The 22874-nt window shown below is 37.8% G+C and overlaps 1 protein-coding gene, 1 non-coding gene and 1 pseudogene across 3 annotated transcripts; all 3 read right to left on the minus strand.

Annotated features, from left to right (window-relative positions):
• Positions 1 to 393: 393 nt before the first annotated feature.
• On the minus strand, positions 394 to 18641 carry LOC101334171 (serine-threonine kinase receptor-associated protein). 2 transcript variants are annotated; one of them, XM_019937057.3, is made up of 9 exons: positions 18283 to 18639; positions 17433 to 17568; positions 11440 to 11521; positions 10556 to 10628; positions 7841 to 7937; positions 7031 to 7168; positions 3376 to 3512; positions 1570 to 1719; positions 394 to 1016 (listed from the first exon to the last, which is right to left on the minus strand). In XM_019937057.3, the coding sequence occupies exons 1-9, from the start codon at positions 18392 to 18394 to the stop codon at positions 889 to 891; spliced, it is 1053 nt and encodes a 350-aa protein (XP_019792616.1). In that variant the 5' UTR covers positions 18395 to 18639; the 3' UTR covers positions 394 to 888. The 2 variants fall into 2 exon arrangements, with proteins under 2 accessions (XP_019792616.1, XP_019792632.1); XM_019937073.2 differs by lacking the exon at positions 7031 to 7168 and having other exon boundaries at positions 18283 to 18641.
• Positions 3519 to 7024, minus strand: LOC141275901 (glycine cleavage system H protein, mitochondrial-like; annotated as a pseudogene).
• Positions 8700 to 8884, minus strand: LOC117314356 (small nucleolar RNA SNORA23). Its single transcript, XR_004529103.1, has one exon. It is a non-coding gene; the product is annotated as a small nucleolar RNA SNORA23 (small nucleolar RNA).
• Positions 18642 to 22874: the final 4233 nt, after the last annotated feature.

Here is a 22874-nt window from a genome sequence, read left to right on the forward strand (position 1 = left end):
CGAACCCGCGTCCCCTGCATCGGCAGGCGGCCTCTCAACCACTGCGCCACCAGCGAAGCCCTCTGCTATTTCTGAATTGCTTTTTTTTTTTCTCTTTTAACCAGCAAGTATCATTTAAATAAGTCATTATTCTGAAATTTTTTTTTAAAAGGCAGGTCAAGTAAGCCTTTCCAGTCTAGGAGGAAGAAAGGTATATACAACCCTACCAAAGCACATAAAAATTTCAAAAGTCCAGTACAAGTAACTGAATTTCAAAATCAGGAAACAATTTATGTTCACTACAGAATCTTTAACCGGGTTGTCTTTCAATATAGTTATGATGTAGAAAAACTTTCTGGCAATTTCCATTTATAAAACTCAAACCTATCAATGCTTCCCAAGAAACAAACACAGTTTTGTTTTAGAGGCATTTTATTTAGACAACTAAAAACAATTAGATGTTCAGAAGCAGTGTACAATGAAAGAGAAATCAAACCAGTTACTTTATCATGTATTCCCCCTCTTCTTTATAACTAAAGCAAAAAAAAATGGCTTTCTGCTTTAAGGGAAAAGTCAGAAAAATAGGCCAATATATTTTCCCTCTTCATAATAACATAAACAGCTACAAGAAATCTACCTGTAATAAGAGAAATTGGATGTTGGTTTGCACATATTCATGAAGAAGACAACAGACTATCGTACTACAAGAGTATCACTCCATCCGCCTTCAGCTGATACTCTTGTGTTTTCACTTACAGGTATCACCAAGTTGGTTAGTTCCAGCACTGGAGCTCATTCATATTCCTCATTATTTACTGCTCATGTTTGCCTTAAGCAGAGAGTAACTCTGGAGGCTGATGCTTTTCTCTGTTTGTTTTAGTCCATAAGTTGTGTACATCTGCCTGATGCTCAGGCCTTAACCTCAGGAGTTGAACTATAGATGGAATCTGAATTCTCTGAAGCAATTTCTTCTAGCTCCTCTTCTGCTGTCTCTGGAAAACTGATCTTCGGCTTTGCCAGCTCACCACTATCTTCTTCTATGAAAATAAAAGCAATGATGATTATGTGAATTATAATATCACTAGCAATTTCTAGCATTTAACAAGCAAGAAGAGTACGCCGAGACTATGCCAAGCGATGAGCTACAAAACATAAGAGGAACAGCTTTCTTAATAATTGTGGTTCTAAAAAAGTATGTCTTTTAGATTCATACTTTTAAATCCATACTACAACTACTCTGGGATCATTAACTAAGTATTTTTATTAAAAAACATGTCTACTTTACTAGTAAGAATCACTAAGTAGTATTATTCAGAGATTAAATATATTTACTTATAAGTTCTTTATACTGTCCTCTAGCAAATTTTGAATTAGGAGTATTCCATTCACCAAATGATCTAGGGTAAAAATTTAGGAACAGAATATATTGTACAACAAAAAAATTTAAACAAAAGAACACAGTGGATGATTTATTAGTCAGGGGCTTCTCCTTGTTGTAACCATATTATATACTTTAAAATCTATAAAGACAGAAATACTGAAAAAATTAACAGTGCAAAATGATACAAAATCATGAATAAAAATTCTTACCAGGAAGCACACATTTCCAAAGGCCGTATGTTTTTCCTACCACAGTCTGCCATAGTCGCAATGTTCCATCTTCAGAACCACTAGCATAGAGTTCTCCATCAGGACTAAACCTCACACAGTGAATGGGACCAAAGTGTCCTTTGTAGGATTCTGAAAAAGAAGAGAAGGGCTTTTAGATAATTTAATACTTAAACATGACATTTGAGTATTGATACACTAGAGAAAATATTGTCTACATTATTGGGAAGATGTGAAATTCATGAGGGCAAAGTTAAAGAACTATACCTAATTAAAAATAAAGTGATTCTCATCACAAACTGGTTCATCATGTCTACCATATCTCTGTAAGATTACTCCTTTGCAATCCTAGCACACACTATGGTTTCAGACTGTCTCTAAAAAAAGAAAATACAAAAAACTGAGGCGCCATGTCCCAATAAAAATAAAGAAAGGGAGTAAATGAAAACCCCTCTAAAATCTACAGAAAGCAGATCTAAAGTCTGTGAATTCAATCCCCATTTCCAAATCCCAAACTCACTGTCTGTTTACTAGGGAACCAATTCTTATTATGACTATAGAGAGCCACCAGATGGAGCTCTTTTACACACTCTGCCTCTTCATTTCCCAGCCATCTACCTAGAGTGCACTAGTCGTTCTGTCACAAAGAACATGAAGATACAGGATCAATGCTGATCCTATATGGAGTTTAAAGAGAAAATGTACAGATTAGTAGTGGTGGTGTTCTGGTTAAGGCACATCCTTAGTTATGAACTTTTCTCATTTACTTTCTAATGCCTTATCACCTTATCAGTTTTCAAAGCTGTTTACTAGACAAGTGATCCTGTTCTGTCTCCATGTCTATTCAACTCAAGGACACTCACACACTAGCTTCCCCCAGAGAATATCATGATCATGTTACCATGAGTGTAAAAAATTATCATGAGAATAGAAAGAATATGAGATTTTGGAATAAGAATGTCTGGGTCCAAGGTTCAGTATTCACTAACTGTGACCTCAGATACCAGGCAAATAATTTACTTCTCTTTTTCAGAGCATAAAACATGTGGCCAAAACATTCTAAAACTTTGAAAAGTGACATTAAATAAAAACAATGGAAAAGAATCTCTTATTTCAACGTCACTTATAGGGACTTCCCTGGTGGCGCAGTGGTTAAGAATCCGCCTAGCAATGCAGCGGACAGGGGTTCAGTCCCTGGTCCGGGAGATCACACCGGCTGTGGAGCAACTAAGCCTGTGCACCACAACTACTGAGCCCGCACTCTAGAGCCATGAGCCACAACTACTGAGCTCAAGTGCCACAACTACTGAAGCCTGCGTGCCCTAGAGCCCACACGCTGCAACTACTGAGCCCGTGCTCCGCAACAAGAAAAGCCACTGCAATGAGAAGGCCGCATACCACAAAGAAGAGTAGCCCCTGCTCACCGCAACTAGAGAAAGCCCATACACAGCAACGAAGACCCAATGCAGCCAAAAATAAATAAAATTTTAAAAGTCACTTACATTCAAGCAATAAAGGATGAACCATAACCAATTAAAACAGATTCTATTTAGTCTATTCACCAAGGTTTGATTTACCCAACCCAAATCCATCAGTTTTCCCAAAGAAACAAAACATAAAATTGTCTTTTATTCTTTGCGTATAATTCTAACAAGTTTAAGTTCATTGGGCGGTAAAGCAAGACAGCTAAAAGCAAAGTAGCAGCTAAAAAACTGGCTGAGGTGTTAATCACTGAAACCTAACATTTCATCAAGGTAACTACATTTTAAGAAAAGGAGGACAACTCACCTAATTCTTCTCCACTATTATAATCATACTTATAAAGTTTAAAATCTTCACCCCCTGCAACAAGAAATTCTTTCTCAGGATGAAGAGATGCAGAATTGATGGTTGCAGGAGCTTCAAAAGACTTAATTGGGTCCAAACTAGAAAAAAAATTTAGATAATATTTATAAATTTTTATTAGTTAATAAATAAGGAAACAATTATACATTTAAACTGTTCCTAAACTCTGAAACTCAAGGAATAATCCAATATTCATTTAGTCAAACACAGTGATGTTAAAAAAAAAAAACCCTCTAGGTGTGCAAAAAAGGGAACTCTCCTACACTGTTGGTGGGAATGTAACTTGGTGCAGTCACTATGGAAAACAGTGTGGAGATTCCTTAAAAAACTAAAAATACAGTTGCCATATGATCCAGCAATCTCACTCCTGGGCATATATCCAGACAAAACTATAATTCAGAAAGCTACATGCACCCCTATGTTCATAGCAGCACTACTCACAATAGCCAAGACATGGAAACAACCTAAATGCCCATCGACAGATGAATGGATAAAGAAGATGTGGTACATATATACAGTGGAATACTACTCAGCCATACAAAAGAATGAAATGATGCTATTTGCAGCTACATGGATGGACCTAGAGATTATCATACTAAGTAAGTCAGAAAGAGAAAGACAAATACCATATGATATCACTTACATATGGAATCTACAATATGACACAAATGAAATTACGAAACAGAAACAGACTCACAGACACAACACAGACTGGTGGCTGTGGGGCGGGGAGGAAGGGATGGAGTGGGAGTCTGGGATTAGCAGATGCAAATTATTATATAGAGAATAGATAGCAACAAGGTCCTACTGTAGAGCACAGGGGACTACATTCAATATTCTGTGATAAACCATCATGGAAAAGAATATAAAGAAAGAATGTATGTATATGTATAACTGAATCACTTTGCTATACAGCAGAAATTAACGTAACCTTGTAAATCAACTACACTTCAATTTAAAAAAAAAGAGTAAAAACACCTTTAAAAACCCCTCTAAATAATATTAGCAAAAAAATAAAAAATTCAGAAGGATACTATGCCCAAGTGAAGTTCATCTGCAAAATACAAAGATACTTCCACAGAGGGATATCCACACTTTGTGCAGTGAATGCCTTCCTGAAAATGACTGGGCTGGCTAATTAAAACAGTATGGCTAATATACTGGGATTTTTGCTTTGAAAAAAATTTAATTCTGCATTGGCTGATTTTTCTAGGACAAGCATGTATTATCTTTGTAAATAGAAAAGTTTTTACAGTAAGTAATTAATATAAAGGATTATTTGTATATTATTTTCAACTGCTGAGAATTTATAAGTTTCTGCAACAGGAAAAACCTTTAATACTGTGAAATACAGAACTGCTAAAAATGGATCAGTTTTTAACTATCAGGCTATAAAACAATAACGAAATCCGAGACTACAGCTACATAACAAAAATCAATGCATAACAGTAGCATCACCTGAATATCAATGAGTTTGGACATCGGCTCTTTTCCAGTCTAACCCTAAAAATCCTGAAAGGTTTCCAACACACAACGTTAGAGTATTTCAGCTCCGAAATGTTGCCATCCTATTCCCACATCACACACTACAAAGCATGAAAATTAAGGCTGACTTACGCAGGATCACTGAATAGCAACTTTCTGACTTAAATGTTAGAATATATTAACAGGCCAGCAAACCTCCACCACCACCATTTCAGGCAACGTTCTACAGCAGGGCTGCACGCTGCCCAAATCCAGAAACAATGAACGTAGTTGTATCATTTAATGGTTCTGAGCAATAACATCATTATTATCAATAACTTTACTATTATTATCAATTCACTGAGTGTGTATGAACTCTTTTACATTCTTAATTGCTCATGTCCATTATGACTGCCTTCTCTTTCCTTCTGCCATTCAGTGAAGCTTAGCTCTGCAGATGGCCCTTTAGAGGAAAGGTTAGGACTGCTGGTCAGAGTATAATGTGGTATATTCCTTATGGAAATCAAGTAAGTGGCATGTTTACTAAGAACTTTAAACACATTGCCACCCTTTGTTTTGTTTGTTTCAAACTAGTTTATTTAGGGGTTCCATTTTCACTCCTCAATAGATTTTATGTATTTCTCACATGCTTCTTCACCCATTAGTTCATCTAATTCTGAAGGGTTTGCTCAGTGTCGTCTTGATTTTCGCAACAAGATTTATTGACAGGTCCTGGCTTTTCTGCAAGGGCTTCATTAATTTCACTTACTTCTCCTGATAGAGGAGAACAGAGTTCACTAGCAGTTTTCACACTTTCCAAAGCACCAAACTCATCTTGTTTGTTCAACTTCGTTCCAACTTCAGGCAGACAACACTAAACAACATCTCCCAAAGCTTCCTGTGAAAAACTGCTGATCTCCACTGTTCCAACACCATTTCTGCTGTCATGTTTCTCTGTGAATCTACCCACTGGAGAGCAGATTGCACAGCGTGTGGAAGGCACCCACCCAGGGCCGTGGCAGGCAGGGTGGGTCAGGTGACAAAGCAGCACGCAGGCTGCAGACTGCTCCAGCCATGACATTCCTAACCTTTGAACTGATGATTCTACTTACAGGATTCTCTTGTAAAGAAACATTCAAGAGATGTACCACAAATCTCACTGCAGTGTTAAAACAGGGGAACTGATACATGATTTAGTATAACCTATGATGCAAAACACCTAGTAAAACTGTTTGCAAAGAATTTTAATGGCTAAGAGTATTTTAGAATAAAAAAAATAGGGCTTCCCTGGTGGCGCAGTGGTTAAGAGTCCACCTGCTGATGCAGGGGACACGGGTTCATGCCCTGGTCCAGGAAGATCTCACATGCCACGGAGCGTCTGGGCCCATGAGCCATGGCCGCTGAGCCTGCGCGTCCGGAGCCTGTGCTCCGCAACGGGAGAGGCCACAACAGTGAGAGGCCCGCGTACAGCAAAAAATATAAAAAATAAAAGTTATATTCATTAGGGTACTAGTAACTAAAGAAAAAAACCCATAGTAATACACACACACACACACACACACACGAAGAAAAAAGACTAGCAAAAAATATAGCTATCACGAACCTTTTGGCTGTAGGACTGGAGGTTTTTAAAAATTATATTTTCTAAATTGTCAACATCAGCATTTAATACATTTACAGTCACAAAAATTAAGTCTGTTTTTTAAAAAATCATTAGGTCTATACCATACTTGGAAGCAGAAAAAAAAATCACTAATTTCTCTGAAATTTTGAAGTGAAATAAATAGCAGAATCAAGATCACAGAGGTTTTATAGAGTAATGAACAATATAAACTACAGCACCAGTCTAGTGATCCTTTTAAGAAAAATACTGATTAAACATTGGTGAATTTTACCAATAAATGTCCTAAATATCTGGAAATTAATTTGATTAATTCCTCTGATTAAAGTATACCAAATTCTTAAAAAACTCATTATTATTGGGTATGGAAACACTTCCTTCCATATACATAATATAGGCCAAAATTTGCCTTTAAAAGAGTTAAGTACCTTAGCATATGCCTTCCAATTTTTAAGTACCTTAAACTGCCCCTGTATTACCAGAAAAGAAAATGAAGGTATTTCTTAGACATACCTTACTGCACTATGAAAAGCAATAGATCGTCCATAAGTTATTACCAATATCTCTCCCTCAGGAATATATTCCATACTGCTAACAGACATATTAAAATTTAGAGATTTCACTTCTGTCATAGTAGCATGATCCCAAAGGCTGAAGAAAAAAAAGAGAAAGAGGACAGTAAGGAGGTATTTACTCATTTAAGAAAAACGCTTACAGCTTAAATTACATCTGCAGGTTAACCAATGAAATAACCACAACTGTAAAACAACCTCTACTCCAACTCATAAATTACAGATGATACTGAGAAATTTTGGGATCCTATAAAACATCAAATTATTTGGTAGCTTGTCGATGAAATCAAAACTAATACTTTAAATATACTTCCCAAATGATTCAGGAAAACTGTGCTATTAAGACACTCCTAATCTAATCAATTTCAGCATTGCTCTAAATAATGGTTCTTACACTTGATTTTTGTGAGTCTGATAGTTATCTTTCCACAGAAAAATACATTAGGTGTCAGCTCACAAAACTGTGTACAGAATTTCAGGGGTTTACTGACACCCTGTGGCCAGCCTGCCCACTGACCCGGGTTAAGAGCATCTGCGTATAAAGGTGTCAGTAGTCTTAATTGTCTTGTGAATTCTGCTCTATGTTTGTAACAGTAAATGGATAGCTTCAGAAAAATGTGACCCCTGTGCAGCCAAAGTTGTAATGTTCAGACACGATTCTTCCTACATAGTAGTTATAAAAAACTTTCAAATATAAGCTCTAAGGTCAAATATTTTTCAAACTTTAAATTATTAAAGAAAAATTACTTACCGAACAGTTTTATCATCAGCTGAAAGGATCTGTTTATCCTCACTGCACCACAGAGCCTTTTTAATACCAGAGGTATGACCACTGATTTCCTTAGGGTCTTAAGATAGAACAATTTAAAATACATTTGTTAATATTTGATTTTTAAAACTAAGCAATATTTGAACAACTATGTAAAAAGAAAAGAAATACTATGTTTTAAATTAGACTGCAACTTTTCAAAGCCCACCACAATTTAAACTTGATGTTTACCTAGGATACATTTAGTTTTCCCATACTGAAACAAAAATTTATCTGTGTGATAAGGAACCCAAGAACTATACATGTAGATGGGACTGAATACACCACTCCCTCCTGCTTACTTTTCTGCTTTTGAAAGCACTGTCGTACTTCAGTGAAATAAAAGAATAACTAAGGTGGCATAATTTAGTAAGAATATGGACGCAGGAACAAGACAGCCTGAGCTAATTCTAGTGCTAACACTAATGCTAGGACCCTCTTCCAAGCCACTATTGGCAGAGAAGAGCATCAAAAAAGGTGGGAACAGGTCTCTGTTCGAGACTTTCCAAAGACTTAAAAAACAAAAACAAAACCACTTGTTATCTCTGGGCGAAAGGAGAAGTTGGAGGCAATAACATTCAACACAACTTTGACTTTGGGCAAGTCACAACCTTTTGAAGACAACATTTCTTCACTTGGAAACTGGATTAACAATAGTTACTATACCCTAGATTTGAGTATAAGAATCAAATGAGAATATTCATTCAAAGTTTCTTTTTTTGCCTTTTAAAAAAAATACAGAGTTACTAGAGGTATTTCACATTAAATTCCCCCAAGCGACAATATCTCTATTCCCAAAGTTCTGCGTGTGGGAATTTGGAGGCTGGCCAGTGGTGGATATGTCCAAAGAGACAACACTACACCAGTACTATGATCCCAACTTACTCTTTGGCTGCATGATGTTTGAGTGGATAGCAAGAGCTGAATGCAAAACACAGACAGACACTGCTACCAAGACACAGATGAAAACCATGCACACGTTACAGCAGCCATCATCTAAAGTTTCTAATCGGGTTTCTGACAGACAGTAAAAGCTCAGTTAATTGCTCTTCTTTCCAATGCAAGACAGTGGAAGGGCCACTTTCAAAAGGCAGCTTTGAGAAAGGTAAAAGACGACGGAAGTTGTCTACCTGAGCCCTGAACTATCTTGCTGAGTCAGACAGATACACTGATTCAGTGAGGTCAGAGTAGTTTGCTATGTTTTGGCATAAGGTTATTAGACAGAATGAAGAGAAAAATTACCAGGTGCCAAAGGACAATAATCCACAAAGGTAGTTTGTTTCCTCACCTTAGAAGTACTTTTAGAAAAGATATTTCAAGAACAACTGTTTAATTTCCAATGTAGCTTTGACTTTCTTACAAACTTCAAAAATTTATTGACTTATGAATAAACAGTAGTACCCAAGATACAAAATTTAAGACCCTAACTAATATATAATAAATGAAACAAAATTCTTTTTGTCATATTTTGGTAGCTTTTAAAATACATAGTATGTGACTAGAAAAGCACTGAAATACTACAAAATAGAGGTGAATATCTGACTAGGGAAGAAAAGGTATATCTTACAACTTCTGTGCAATGAGAGAATTCATAAAGGAAATGATAGGTTTTACCACCCAATTTTTAAAAATGTGCATACCATAAACCTTACTGACAAAATTTAAAAGCAAATGACTACTGAGAATACAATAAAGAAACTTTAAAATGAGTAATAAAAAGATGTACAGGTGCTTGGTTCACAGAAGAAGTACATTAAAATGGTATTCAACAGTATTTTAATCTCATGAATAATTTTTCAAGTGCACATTAATAAGACAATCATTTCTCTTCTATTAAATTGGCAAAGATAAAGCTAGTTATCAGTGTTTGCTAGAACAGGTTAGCTATAGATACATTTTTATACTTCACTGGAGGGCCCTTTGGTAGTATCTATCAATGGCTTCCAAGCATACCTCCTTTTTGTCCCAACAATTCTATTTCTATGTAGGTATCCTACAGAAACAATTGTGGAAGTATATGCAACTATAAGGGTGTTAAGCACAACACTGCTTATAATCTTTAAAATTTGTAAATAACCAAATAAGCCATAATAGGAGATTGGCTAGTTCACTTACCCACAGAATAGAGAGCCACACAGTCATTAGAAAGAATGAATAGAATATTTAAAGACATGAAAAAACTATTATTACAGATTTTTAAAATTCTTCTGAATAGCTAATACACCTTTGTGGTTCAAAAGTCTAAGTATGTATACACACTGAGAATTCTTACCCTTCTCACCTTCTACAGATAATAACCACTCCTTCTAACCAAAATGTAGTTAACACTGTTACACACCTTTTTAGACTCAGTATCATAATAAAAATTTACCATGATAATTTTTTAAATTGTAGGAGGGCTATACAAGCACAATGTAGTAAATAAATCAATATTTCAAAAGATATCTGCATTAAAAAAAGAACTGGAAAAACATGAACCAAAAGCTAAAGACGTTATCAGCAATTAATAATACTGGATGATGGACTATATTTTAATTTTTTTCTTTGTGATTATCTTTATTTTCCTAATTTGAGTACTAAATATGAATTCCTTTAATCAGGAAAAGTTACTTAAATTAAAAGAAAACAAAACCACAAATACGTATAAATTACACTTACCTGCTTCAGGTTTGTTCAAGTCATATATGCGTAACAGTTTATCCTGTCCCCCGGTTAACAAGCAATTACTATCCTGAAAACACACATAAGTAAGATCTTACTAGATTAACCATTTTAAAAGCTACATCTCTTTGAAACTTCTTCAACACTAAACAGAATCCAAATAAGGCTCACAGATGTCACAAGGAGATGCATACAGACCAATTACTCCTGAGAAAATACTGCAGAGCATTTATCTTTCTCAAGCCCTGTAAGCTTCCCAGTTCAAATGTCATACCACCTCCACATGGCTTCTCTTAGCGGCCCTGATCCGGCTGCCTACTGAGGAGCACATCTGTGATGATCTCAAATTTATCCTCTCCCTTTTTGAAAGTGGCTGGGAAACATTATTTGGGCTTTTCAGATATTTGTTGCTATTGCTGAAGTATTGATACAAGAGTTCCAGGGTTCTTAAAAGCCTCATAGGATCAACTAAGAAGAAATACTCATTGAGTTGAACAACAAAGGGATCAGGGGACCCACCCTCCACACAGTCGAAATCCACGTATAAGTTATAGTCAGCCCTCTATACATGTGGTTCCTCCCACATGCAGTTCCTCCACATGTGCAGATTCCACAACTGTGGACCATGGGATACTGCAGTATGCAGTATTTATCAGTGAAAAAATCCATGTTAAGTGGACCTAGACAGTTTAAACCTGTGTTATTCAAGAGTCAACTGTAAAGGTGTACAGTTTAATCTACAGTCAAATCAAATATAAGCCAATATACACCAAATATCCCCCCAGAAAACCAAATATACAAACCAATCAAATATAAAACCATTGTCATACCCTATAATAACAGCAATTTAACTTCCTAAAACAAATTACATTTTCTGATACCTGCGTAAAATCCACAGTCTTGACAATGTGTTTATGAGCCAGGGTCATCAATTCATCTCCTGAGACAGCATCCCACACTTTGCTAAAAATAAAAAGTAAAATTAAAAGATAAACATGTGGTAATTTTGATAATTAATTACCAAATAAGTTAGATATTTGAAATGTTATATAACTACATGATAAGGTAAAAACAATATAACAATCTAATTTTGACAATGGAAAATATCAAATTTTAAGTAAACAAGTTTCATGAAGCAATCCATTCTTACTTTCATTTTAGCCTGTAGCCATAATATCCTTTTAGCAAGACTGTAAACATTTTAACCAGTTCAGTTTCACCTTTCCAATATTTTTTCTCTATTCTTTACTCTCGTGTACATGAGAAACAAGAAATGAAAAACAAGAAGTCCTTTAAAAGAATTTTACAGGAGAATGAAAAGCCTTGACAGAAGTTACATGAAATTTTAAAACAAGACAGTAGAGAAGAAAATATTCTCCCCATCTCTTCCTCAAAGTTGACTCTTAAACTCTCAAATCCTAGTCCAATTAACTTCCACACAAAGTAACAGCCTTTGATTATATAATGCTAATGTTGAGAAGATTTTAAATCTCTCAACTGTTATTTTCCCTAACCCAACCCAAAATATGTATGTGATTACACACACATACGTATGTGTGTGTATACGTTGGAGGATAATGATGAAATAATAGTTCATAAAAATACTGTAAGGGGTTCCCCAAATAAAAAAGCTTAAACAGTAAAGAAGAAGAAAAAAAACAATTCCTTTTAGGTCAGAAGAGGTCATTGAAAAATAAACAAGAAAACTTTCCACGCAGGAAAAGAAACTGTTATGAGGAACAAGCTACGCTCCCTAAAGATTTCCATTTTAATGTAATTGACAGTTATTTTTAGGAAAAAAGTGAACAATGAAATAGTGGAGAAAGAAAAACAGAGAAAAGCAAGGAGTATCTTTTCTTCATTTATTCATTAAACACACAATAAATATATCAAGTATGTCACTCTAGACTCAGTACTAGGGCACAAAAGGGAGGAAAAAAATGATCCCAAAGAAAGTTCCTGCCTTAGTAGAGCATTAGCTTTAGCTGAGATGAAAAAAAAAATCCATTAAATAATACATTTAAGAAATATAATTAAATGACAAACACACATGACTACAGAAACACAAAAAACACACCACTAATTACGCCAGAAAGTCCAGAAACTCTAAGCATCAAAACCTGTAGCCTTAAAGAGCACGTAGAAATACGTCAGGGGAAAAAAAAGGGAAAGGCCATTGTAGATAAACATTAATAGCATGTGCAACGGTAAAGAAACATGAACCATCTAACAGGAATAAATGCTGATGATACAATAGAAACCTTGCAAATTATATACTTGAGTCATGAGTAGCTGAGTAAATATGTTCTGAGAGAAACAATGTTAACTATGAGTGGTACTGCTACTAAACTCTCAAATATTAATTTCTCTTTGCACAGGAAACCTGTTCTAATCTCCCCCGTTTCCAATTCAACTCTCTTGGTCCAACCCTACTTCCCCAACCTCATTCTGTATTACTTCTCCTAATCTAGTCACACCAGATTATAGACCACTCCTCAAACAAGCCATGTATTTTCTTCCAGGCTCCTCTGTCTCTGCTCATATTGTTCTATTAAGCATGTGTTTTACATTCTCAGCTATCACAGTTCTACTCACCCTCATCTTTTCACTAAATCTTCTATTTATCTCGCCTCCATTAACCATTCCTTTCTGTTTTTTCCACAAAGCTCAGCTTATACTGACTACTGTGTTTAACTTTGCTTTGCTTTAACTTTTGTTTACATATGCTTACTCTTAATGACAGGGAAATCAGTGATAAGAGTTCACAAAGATTAGACTGCTGCAATAACAGAAGGTGTCAAAAGTGAAGAAAACATCAAATGTACCTGAAACCTCTATCCTGTTCATATGATGCCACCTCAAAGGAACTCTGGGCAATGTCTTTAGAAATACTAATTTCAAGTATATTCAATCATCTTCCCCAAACTCCTTAAAATCTTAATATGCTGCTTAGACCATGTCCATTCACTGGTGAGGAGGAAGGCACTGGAGTGACTGGAGGAGTATCATCCAGAAGCCCCACGCATCTAGTTGTTTTCCTCCTATTTAGAAACACTAGTAAAATTGAGTTCGGCACTCTCGACAGAGCATGTTCTAGTCACTTGTACTAGATCTACTTAAGCACCCTCTGGACAGAGCACAGGCATCTTCTTTACTTTTGGCACTCTCCAGATGAAGACAGTAGAGGGACTGAGAAGAGGATCAGGAGATGTAGTGCTAACATTAGCTCTATGAATTAAAAGACATAAAGAGGATGGTGTTTCAGGGACAGTGTACACATCAGCTGACTTGACTGCCCGAATTACCTCAAGTTAACATTCTAAACTGACACACGGACCGGCTCTGCTGAATATATTTTCTCCACAAGAAATAGGAACAAAATTATCCTTTAGATAAACATGAAATTAATGAATTTTCTGAGAAACCTAAGAATGAGGGAACAAAAACAATCACCCCAAAATAATTTATACCAACTACGATTAATCAGGTAAGCTGGGGAGCTCTTTAGTTGGGTCAAGTTCCATAACAGCAGACCCCATACAAGTCATTAAAAGAGAAGAATATAAACAAAGAATGCACATACTCCCACACCTCACAGACACAGAGCAATTGAAGGGTAAGACTCAGCGTCCATTAACCGAGTACCTACTATGTAACAGACACTATGCTAGACTCCAGCCATGTAAGTGGAGAAAGATCTCTCTGATTTGCACAAAAATCAGACTTACACTCATTTCACAGATGTGAAAACCAAAGTTTAAGAAGCATCCCATGATCAAACTGAAAATACACAGCATGGCTAGCGCATAAACTCAGGCCTGGCTAATGTAAACGCTTACATCTTTCTCACTGTATGATGGCACCTGAGAGCCTTAACTGAGGGGGGAAGAACCCAAAACTATTCCCTCTTGTTATTTAAATCTACTCAAATTTCCTTGCATGAAACCGAAAGGTTTCATGGCTTTAGCACAGAAGTTCCAAAATAACACATGATTTTGGTCTAGTAGGGGTGGTAGCTACCAGTGTTACCCTACACATGTAACACTTACATAGTTATTAGATTTTAGGCAATATTCTAAATATTAGAAACATATCAACTTATTCAATATTCACAACCAGAGGTAGGCACTATTACTATTCTCATTTTTATAGATGATGAAACTAAAAAAAAAAGAGATTAAATAAAGTTCACAAGGTCACAGAGCTATTAAAGGATGGAGCCTGGGTTCAAACACAGACAATATGGCCCCATTAAAATTAATGCTTTGGGGCTTCCCTGGTGTCGCAGTGGTTGAGAGTCCGCCTGCCGATGCAGGGGACACGGGTTCGTACCCGGTCCGGGAACATCCCACATGCCGCGGAGCGGCTGGGCCCGTGAGCCATGGCCGCTGAGCCTGCGCGTCCGGAGCCTGTGCTCCGCAATGGGAGAGGCCACAACAGTGAGAGGCCCGCGTACCGCAAAACAAAAAACAAAAAACAAAAAACAAAAGCTTGTCTCTTTTAATGCTAATGTCTATAGTGTCTAAGATCTTGTTACATTTATTACCTAATTATATTTAACTTAAAATACCACTTTATTAACTATTAACTTACCACCAAACTGGGACCTAGTTTCAATAATGACATTTGTAAAATCCACTTACCAAATATCTGAAATCTAGAGCTTTTAATTCCAATTTTCCATCTCTGTTATAAAATCAATGACATTCATTCCCAATGACAATGCTCCTACTGGACTGAGCAAAAAACAAACTTTGGAGGAGTTAAAGGGAAAAAAAAAAAAAGCTGAACTCATGGCAGACACAAATGTCTTAGAAGCAAAACCAAGATCTATAATTCGTCCATTCTTTATCCTTCTACTTTAGAAAAATTCCTTAACTTATTTATTTGACAAACATAAAGTACTGAACAAACCAGGGATACAAAAAAATATAAAACATGGCCTCTGGCCTCAAAAAGCAATGACACTGAAATCAATAAGTACTGTAAGAGCCAGAAGTTTAACACAGGGAACAGTGTGAGCAAAAAGAAGGAATGGGCACCTTCACCTTCCAACACTCCTCAAGTCTTCCTCGTCTGAGAATCACTTTTACTTCCTATTTTTCACCTCTCATAATTAACAATCAAAGGAGTCTCTGTCACATTATAAGCACACATGCTGACATCTACAGCAACATTTGACCTGAAGCTGTTGACATTACAGGACTGACATAAAACCAAGCAGTTCCTTATTTTACCAGAACTTCATACAATCACAATAGGGCAGCGTGCAAAGCCTTACAATGGTTATTCATGAACATAATAACATCTATTCATTGAAGGCACAGAAAAAAAGTTCATACTGACATTTACAACTTTTCTTACTGCTCTCTCATCGTCTCAAATTTAATCCCACATAAGCATGGGATTATATCTCCCTCTTATTTTAAAAATTTTATTTTTAAAAACTTACATATAGTAAAACTAACTCCAAGATATAGAGGTCTACGAGTTTCATCAAATATATAGTCATGTATCCACCACTCAATCAATCTGCCTTCATTTTTCATAATAAACTTAGTATGTTTAATTTGCTTAATACAAAGGAGCAACAAACACATTTACAATTGCTCCCTAGTGTGAAATTCTGTTAAAAAAAAAAAAAATCAACAAGACCACTTTTACTCTCCAGAGCCTCAAATCTTTTAATAGAGTATTACATGTGCAACAGCCCTTGACATTGCCTTCCTTAGTTTAAGCATTTAAGTGCCTGCTAAATCACAAACACAATTAGGAACTAGAGGTACCAAAGTTATATATGACACATGTTCAGATGGGGAAAGTGGGTCACCGCAAATCACTTTAATAACACACGCAAAGGCCAAAAATCAGAATAGTAAGGTGTATTCTGGCAACAATATTAGTATAACTAGACTGTGGGGCATACAGTGTGCAGTGCCAGATGATGATAATGATGAACTAGGATGAGACCAAATTTTCAAGAGCCAACAAGTGAAATTTAACCTTTAGGCCAGTGGTTAAAGGCTGCACATCAGAATCACCTAGACCTTCAAGGAAAAGAACTGATGTTCGGGACAGCACCCCCAGACCAACTAAATCAGAATTTCTAGATACATGCATCTGAGTATTTTAAAAGCTTCTAATGTACACCCAACATCATGGACCACCGACAAAGCACAGGGAAGACAAGAGATCATGAGATGGAGAACTGACATGACGATATTTGTATCTGTGTTCACGAATACAACTGGCAGCACCAGGGAGGATGAACAGATGGGAAAGGACAAGTATTAGGGACCTAAACTAATATGGCAGTGGCCGAGGCATAACAAACAATGTGGTCAGGAAACATTCTGCTGGTAGAATCAACAAAGAAGATGATAATCTAGATGGAAGGGAAAAATCAAGAATGATTTAGATTTCAGTCTTAAAAAACTTAAAATATGAAGAATAATTGAGTTGGGGAGTTTTAAATATGTCTAACAAAAATGAGACTGAAATTGGGCTAAAAATGTGGGGTCATTAAGCACTAGGAAGTCATAGGAGTTAATGATACCACTCAGCCAGCACATGTGGGGCAGTATTTGGAAGCATGACCATCAACATTCATTATCTGAAGTGTCTGTTAATAATGCAGATTCCTGGGTCCCAATCCAGACATGCAGAATTTAGTCATTTAAGTCTCTGAACATTGTGAGAACTATTTAAGAGAAAGAAGCAGGCAGGATCAGGGTGGAATTTTGGTGAGATCAAACACTATGTGTTCTATATGGCAGGCAGTGAGAATTCTATGAATACTTTGATTGAAGTTTTGATCATTTCAGAACACAATCCACAGACAACTCCAAAGGTGGCCATTTTCGGCGGCACTTACGCTGTGAAATCTGCAGCTGCTGTAGCTGCTTTGGTGGCGTCCTTATTTAGTGTTGCACCCCAAACAGCACCCTTATGACCCAAAAATGTTCCAATCCAGTCTCCTGTATCTCCCTGGCGTAGCATAGGTTTACCATCTAAAAGATATTTAAGAAGACATGTGATTTACAAGTTTAGATTACTTAAAATTTAAGATTCAAACATAAAATGATCATATTGAAAAACAAAGTGGAAAACTGCTTTTGTTGTCTAACTATTCTCACTCACAGGGATCACTAAGGAACGTCCAGAAATAAATTAACTGAAGAACCGAGCTGGACACTCTCTTTGGGAAGCATTTGTAATTCGGTGAGAAGACTACTGATCTGCCTCAAAACAATCTAGATTTGCGTCTTATTTTGGACGAACTTCTTAACAGTAAGTCTCAGCTTCCATTTGAAAAATGAAAAATTCCATACAACAAACAGTATCCTATGAGATAACAGGAGTAGCAAGTCTTTGTAAACTAAGGTGTAAAACAAGGCCTGGCCTAGTTTCTGCATTCCCCGAATCCTTGAAAGATTATTTACGGTGTCTGCTGGCCGGGGCGTCTAAGCAAGTGCACAGTTCAGCTTCTCCAGAAATAGCAATAAAGCTAAAATGAGAGACCTTGGTTAGGGGCATTACTTAGCAAAGCCCCTGGGTGTCAGCTGAGGAAACCGTAACACTACTCCTCTCCCCATCAGCCCACCGTGGACCCTAACCTCAAAGGCTGCGAGAGCCGCAGTCCGCTCGGCAAAGGGGAGTGCCGGCCCCCACTCCCTTTCCGCCCAGTCCCAGCCGTCAGGGGCCCGATCAGCGGCCCTGCTCACCTTTGCAAGCGCTTATCAGGAAATAGCCGTAAGGCGTGATGCCACTGAAGGCCAGATCCACCACGGGCCGCGTGTGGCCCGAGCAGGTGAGCGGCGTCTGCCTCATCGCCATGGTGGCTGCGAGCCGTGCGATCCGGCGGGGGAGCCGAGGGTCGTCTCGTCTTTTCTCTCCTCCGTGGCACCGCCTCCGCCTCCTCAAGGCCCCCGCCCTGACTCTGGGGTTGGGCCGGGAAACGGGAAAAGGCCAATCCGGTGGCCCCGAGGTCAGAAAGGGGTTAGGGACGGGTCAGGGAGTCTGCGACGGACGACCGACCGCCGTCGAGGGAGGGAAAGGGAGGGAGGGAGGAGAGTAGGGGAGGGGAGAACCGCAGAATCCGCGGCCACGACCCACACCGTCTACACCGGTATAGGCAGGAAGTGACGACACCAACCACGCAGAGCGTACGCCGGAAGTGACGATCCGGCGGGAAGGCGGGTTCGCCAGGTAGAAGAGGCTTAGTGGAGCCAGAAGGACGGCAGCGCGCAGGCGCGAGATCAGCGTTCGTTGAACACGTGACGCTGGACCTGCGCCCGCTACGCACGGCGTCTGGCAGCGCTCTAGGCTCTGGATAAAAATCCCGGTGAGCAACTTTGAGCGGTCGGTCGCGGCCTTGCTGTTCTCGGGCGCAGTTCGGGGCGGGGGGGGCGAAAGCGGGTCCTTCTCCGCTCAGACCCTGAACCTGGCGGCCCATGTGGATTACGCACCGAGCAGTCCAACCAGTTGGACTCTGCTTAGTATCAGAACATTTAAGCTGAACAACCAGAGTTGTTCCCAGCGGCGCCCCAAACCTGCAAACACTAAGAACTTTTCTTTCAATCTTTATTAACAATTATATAGGCAGCTCCTCCGGGATTGTCTACAAGGCCTTTAAGAAAAGTACTTTCCCCAGCCACCCCTAATGCTGTGTAACATTCCTCCATTGCTAGTGTTTTAGAAGTGTTAAGTAACTTTCAAGACAGTTAAATTCAAATTACTTTTTGTTTTGAGGACTTCGGAGGACTCTAGAGCAGTGGTCCTCAAATTTTTGGATGAAATACCCACATCAATAAAACTTGAGTCCGCACTCCAAGTCTATGGATAACAATTTGTAAATTACGTTCATGTTAGTGCATAGACAAAAATAGAAATACTAGAAGAATCTAAAAACTAAATATAAATAGAAACGCTGGTATTATCTTCCTGCAGTCTGCCCAGTTTGGATATCGCTGCGTTGTGTGGCATCCAGAACAGTTGATGGAGTGCTCATACAAAAGCTGTACTGAGCAGGAAAGGTCCTTTCTCTGGGCAAGTTGTTTCTTTCCTTTGATGTTGGTTAGAAAGTCAATCGAAAACATCAGAGATTTTCGTGGCCTATTCACTGCTTTATCCCCCAGGCCATAATGTCTTGGCATATAACACATATTTAATCCGCACAAAAGTCTCTCAGTGTTTCCTTCTGCATCATCTTTTGGTGATAAACATGTATCTTCATTGAAGATTCAAGTCTAATTACTTGAAGGAACACTTGAAGTACTTCCCCATTTTATTTCCTTAGCATTTTGTTCATTCATCTATAGTAGAGCACTTACTGTATATGTTTTCCATTATCTTTTGTTCTCTCTGTGCCAACCTCACCCTGTGGTCCAGCCCACACACACACACACTCCATTCACATTTAAATTATGAGCTCCTTAATGGGAAAGGTTATGTCTTTGTCATCTTTGTACTCTTATTACCAGAAGAGTGAATGACATTTAGTGAATGCTCAACAAATGATTATTAAATAAATAGATGCATTACTGATGGAGGTAAATAAAGACACAAGTTAGAGCTAGTCAGTAAAATATTAATATATGTCCATTTGTTGCTTGTTGTGTGTAGGTAAGTTTTACAACTGAAAACTTCTTTGTCTCTAAAGAATGTATAGTTCCTACTCATTTGGATTCTGAGTTCTAAGAGTATTATTATCATGATCAATCGTGTGGGGTTCAAAGTCAGTTTAACATTAAAAGATTACTTCAATTAATATGATTAACCACATTAAAAGACTAAAAAAGAAAAATGATATCAATATGTATTTCATTGTATTGTATAAAAAATTTTAGACAGAATTTAATATGCATTCATTCATGATAAAAACTTAGATACCAGAACTAGAAGGGCCCTCCTTAACTTGATAGAATATTTAAAGAAGCAGCACACATAATGATGAAACACTTAATCACTCTCTATTAGGTCAGGTACAAAATAAGAATGATTACCACTATCACTCCAATACAGCATTGAACTAGATGCTTAGGTAACCCAATAAGGCATAAACGTTGCAAAGAAAATTACAAATCTGTGATTATTTAAAGATTACTTATGGAGATTACATATAAAGAAAAAAAAAAAATATATATATATATATTTTTTTCCGTACACGGGCCTGTCACCGTTGTGGCCTCTCCCGCTGCGGAGCACAGGCTCCGGATGCACAGGCTCAGCGGCCATGGCTCACGGGCCTAGCCGCTCCGCGGCATGTGGGATCTTCTCGGACCAGGGCACGAACCCATGTCCCCTGCATCGGCAGGTGGACTCTGAACCACTGCGCCACCAGGGAAGCCCTACATGGCATATTTTTAAATTACATTTTATGTTTGTTGCTATGAGCTTTTTTTTTTAAAATTTATATTCCACATTTAAGAGAAATCATACAGTGTCTTTCTCCATCTGACTTATTTCATCTAGCGTAATACCCTCAAGGTCCACTTATGTTGTCACAAATGGCAGGATTTCATTCTTTTTTATGGCTGAACAATTTTCCATTATATATATACATATATATATATATATATATATATATATATATATACACACACACACACATTTGGCACATTTTCTTTATCCATGCATCCATCAATGGACACTTAGGTTGTTTCCATATGTTGGCTACTTGTAAATAATGCTAAAATAAACATGGGAGGACAGATATCTCTTTGAAATACTGATTTTATTTCCTTTGGATATATACTCAGAAGTGGGACTGCTGGATGATATGGTAGTTCTGTTTTTAATTTTTTGAGGAACCTCCGTATTGTTTTCCATAGTAACTGCACCAATTTACATTTCCGACAACAGTGCATGTGGGTTCCCCTTTCTCCACACCTACACCAACACTTGTTATCTCTTCTTTTTGATAGTAGCCATTCTAACAGGTATAAAGTGATATCTCCTTGTGGTTTTGATTTGCATTTCCTTGATGATTCGTGATGTTGAGTACCTTTTCATGTACCTGTGGGACATTGAATGTCTTTGTTGGAAAAATGTCTATTCAGTTCCTCTGCACATTTTAAAATTAGATTGTTTGAGTTTTTGCTATTGAGGTGTATGGGTTCTTCATATATTTTGGTATTAACTCCTTATCAGATATATGGTTTGCAAATATTTTCTCCCGTTCATTTTGTTATCTTTTACTGTGCAGAAGCTTTTTAGTTTATGATTTTAGAATGAAATCCACTGCTTGTAGGGTATGAAATCTCAAATTATATTCCAAGTGAAGAGAAGGGAGACAGTTAATATGGATAATTTTGATATTGCTCCTACCTTAGTGTTTTGGACAAAAGATCAGCTGTGGTGGGTTTTTTTTTAATAACATCTTTATTGGAGTATAATTGCTTTACAATGTTGTGTTTCTGTTGTACAATAAAGTGAATCAGCTGTATGTATACATATATCCCCATACCCCCTCCCTCTCGCGTCTTCCTCCCACCCTCCCTATCCCACCCCCTGTGGTGGTTTTGTGGATGGAGACAGAGATAGAAAGTGATGGAGATAGAGATAGAGTTAGAGACAGTTTGATGGGATAAAAAAGATCCCCTTCCTCCACCATCACTTACACTTTACTGAGAGGAAATATTACATTGTCAGAAAGAATCCATTTGAGGCTGGCATTTTCCCTAAGTGATTCATACAGAGCAATTCCTAACTAAAGTGATGGTTCTAGTAACATGGACATGCTCAGGAAAAAGCCAGAAGGTCCATATCTAGGAATTCAAAGGTTATTTTTTCCCAAAAAAGTAGAGTTAAAGTCACATCAATATGAAGATTATACCTTCCTCATATAATGCTAGATTGTGTTGTCTTGGGAAGAAGACTCATGGAAGTGAGTTGCCTTTGTTCTTTTTTTTTTTTTTTTTTTTTGCCACACCATGTGGCATGTGGAATTTCCCTGACCAGGGATCGAACCTGTGCCCCCCTGCAGTGGAAGCCTGGAGTCTTAACCACTGGACCACCAGGGAAGTCCCCTTTGTTCTTTTATAAATCAAGTGGAAAATGGTAAGAGTGCCCCACTGATGAAGAGACCAATCTGGAATCAGAGCACTCACCATCTTTGCCCCACAAAACCAGAGCCCTCAGGGCCACTGGCAAACTCCTCTGTCCCTCTGGGAAACCTCAGGCCCAGGAAAACCCCATCACCTTGTGAACAAAGCCTGTGTGTTTAACTACACACAAGAACGTGGCTCCTTTCTCAAGTGGCAAGAAGTTGAATTTCCCTGAGAAAATGGGTGGAGACCCTTGATGGTGGAGGCTT

Source organism: Tursiops truncatus, chromosome 11, assembly GCF_011762595.2.
Source record: "Tursiops truncatus isolate mTurTru1 chromosome 11, mTurTru1.mat.Y, whole genome shotgun sequence".
Lineage (NCBI taxonomy): Eukaryota > Metazoa > Chordata > Mammalia > Artiodactyla > Delphinidae > Tursiops > Tursiops truncatus.

Bases quoted from the DNA above. Each gene is read 5' to 3' on its own strand.
- LOC101334171 (XM_019937057.3), bottom strand. From the start codon at position 18,394: ATGGCGATGAGGCAGACGCCGCTCACCTGCTCGGGCCACACGCGGCCC. The intron at 17,569-18,282 runs GTGAGCAGGGCC...AATATCTTTTAG, and splicing joins CCTGATAAGCGCTTGCAAAG to ATGGTAAACCTATGCTACGC. The intron at 11,522-17,432 runs GTAAGTGCCGCC...TTTTATTTTTAG, and splicing joins GCAGCTGCAGATTTCACAGC to CAAAGTGTGGGATGCTGTCT.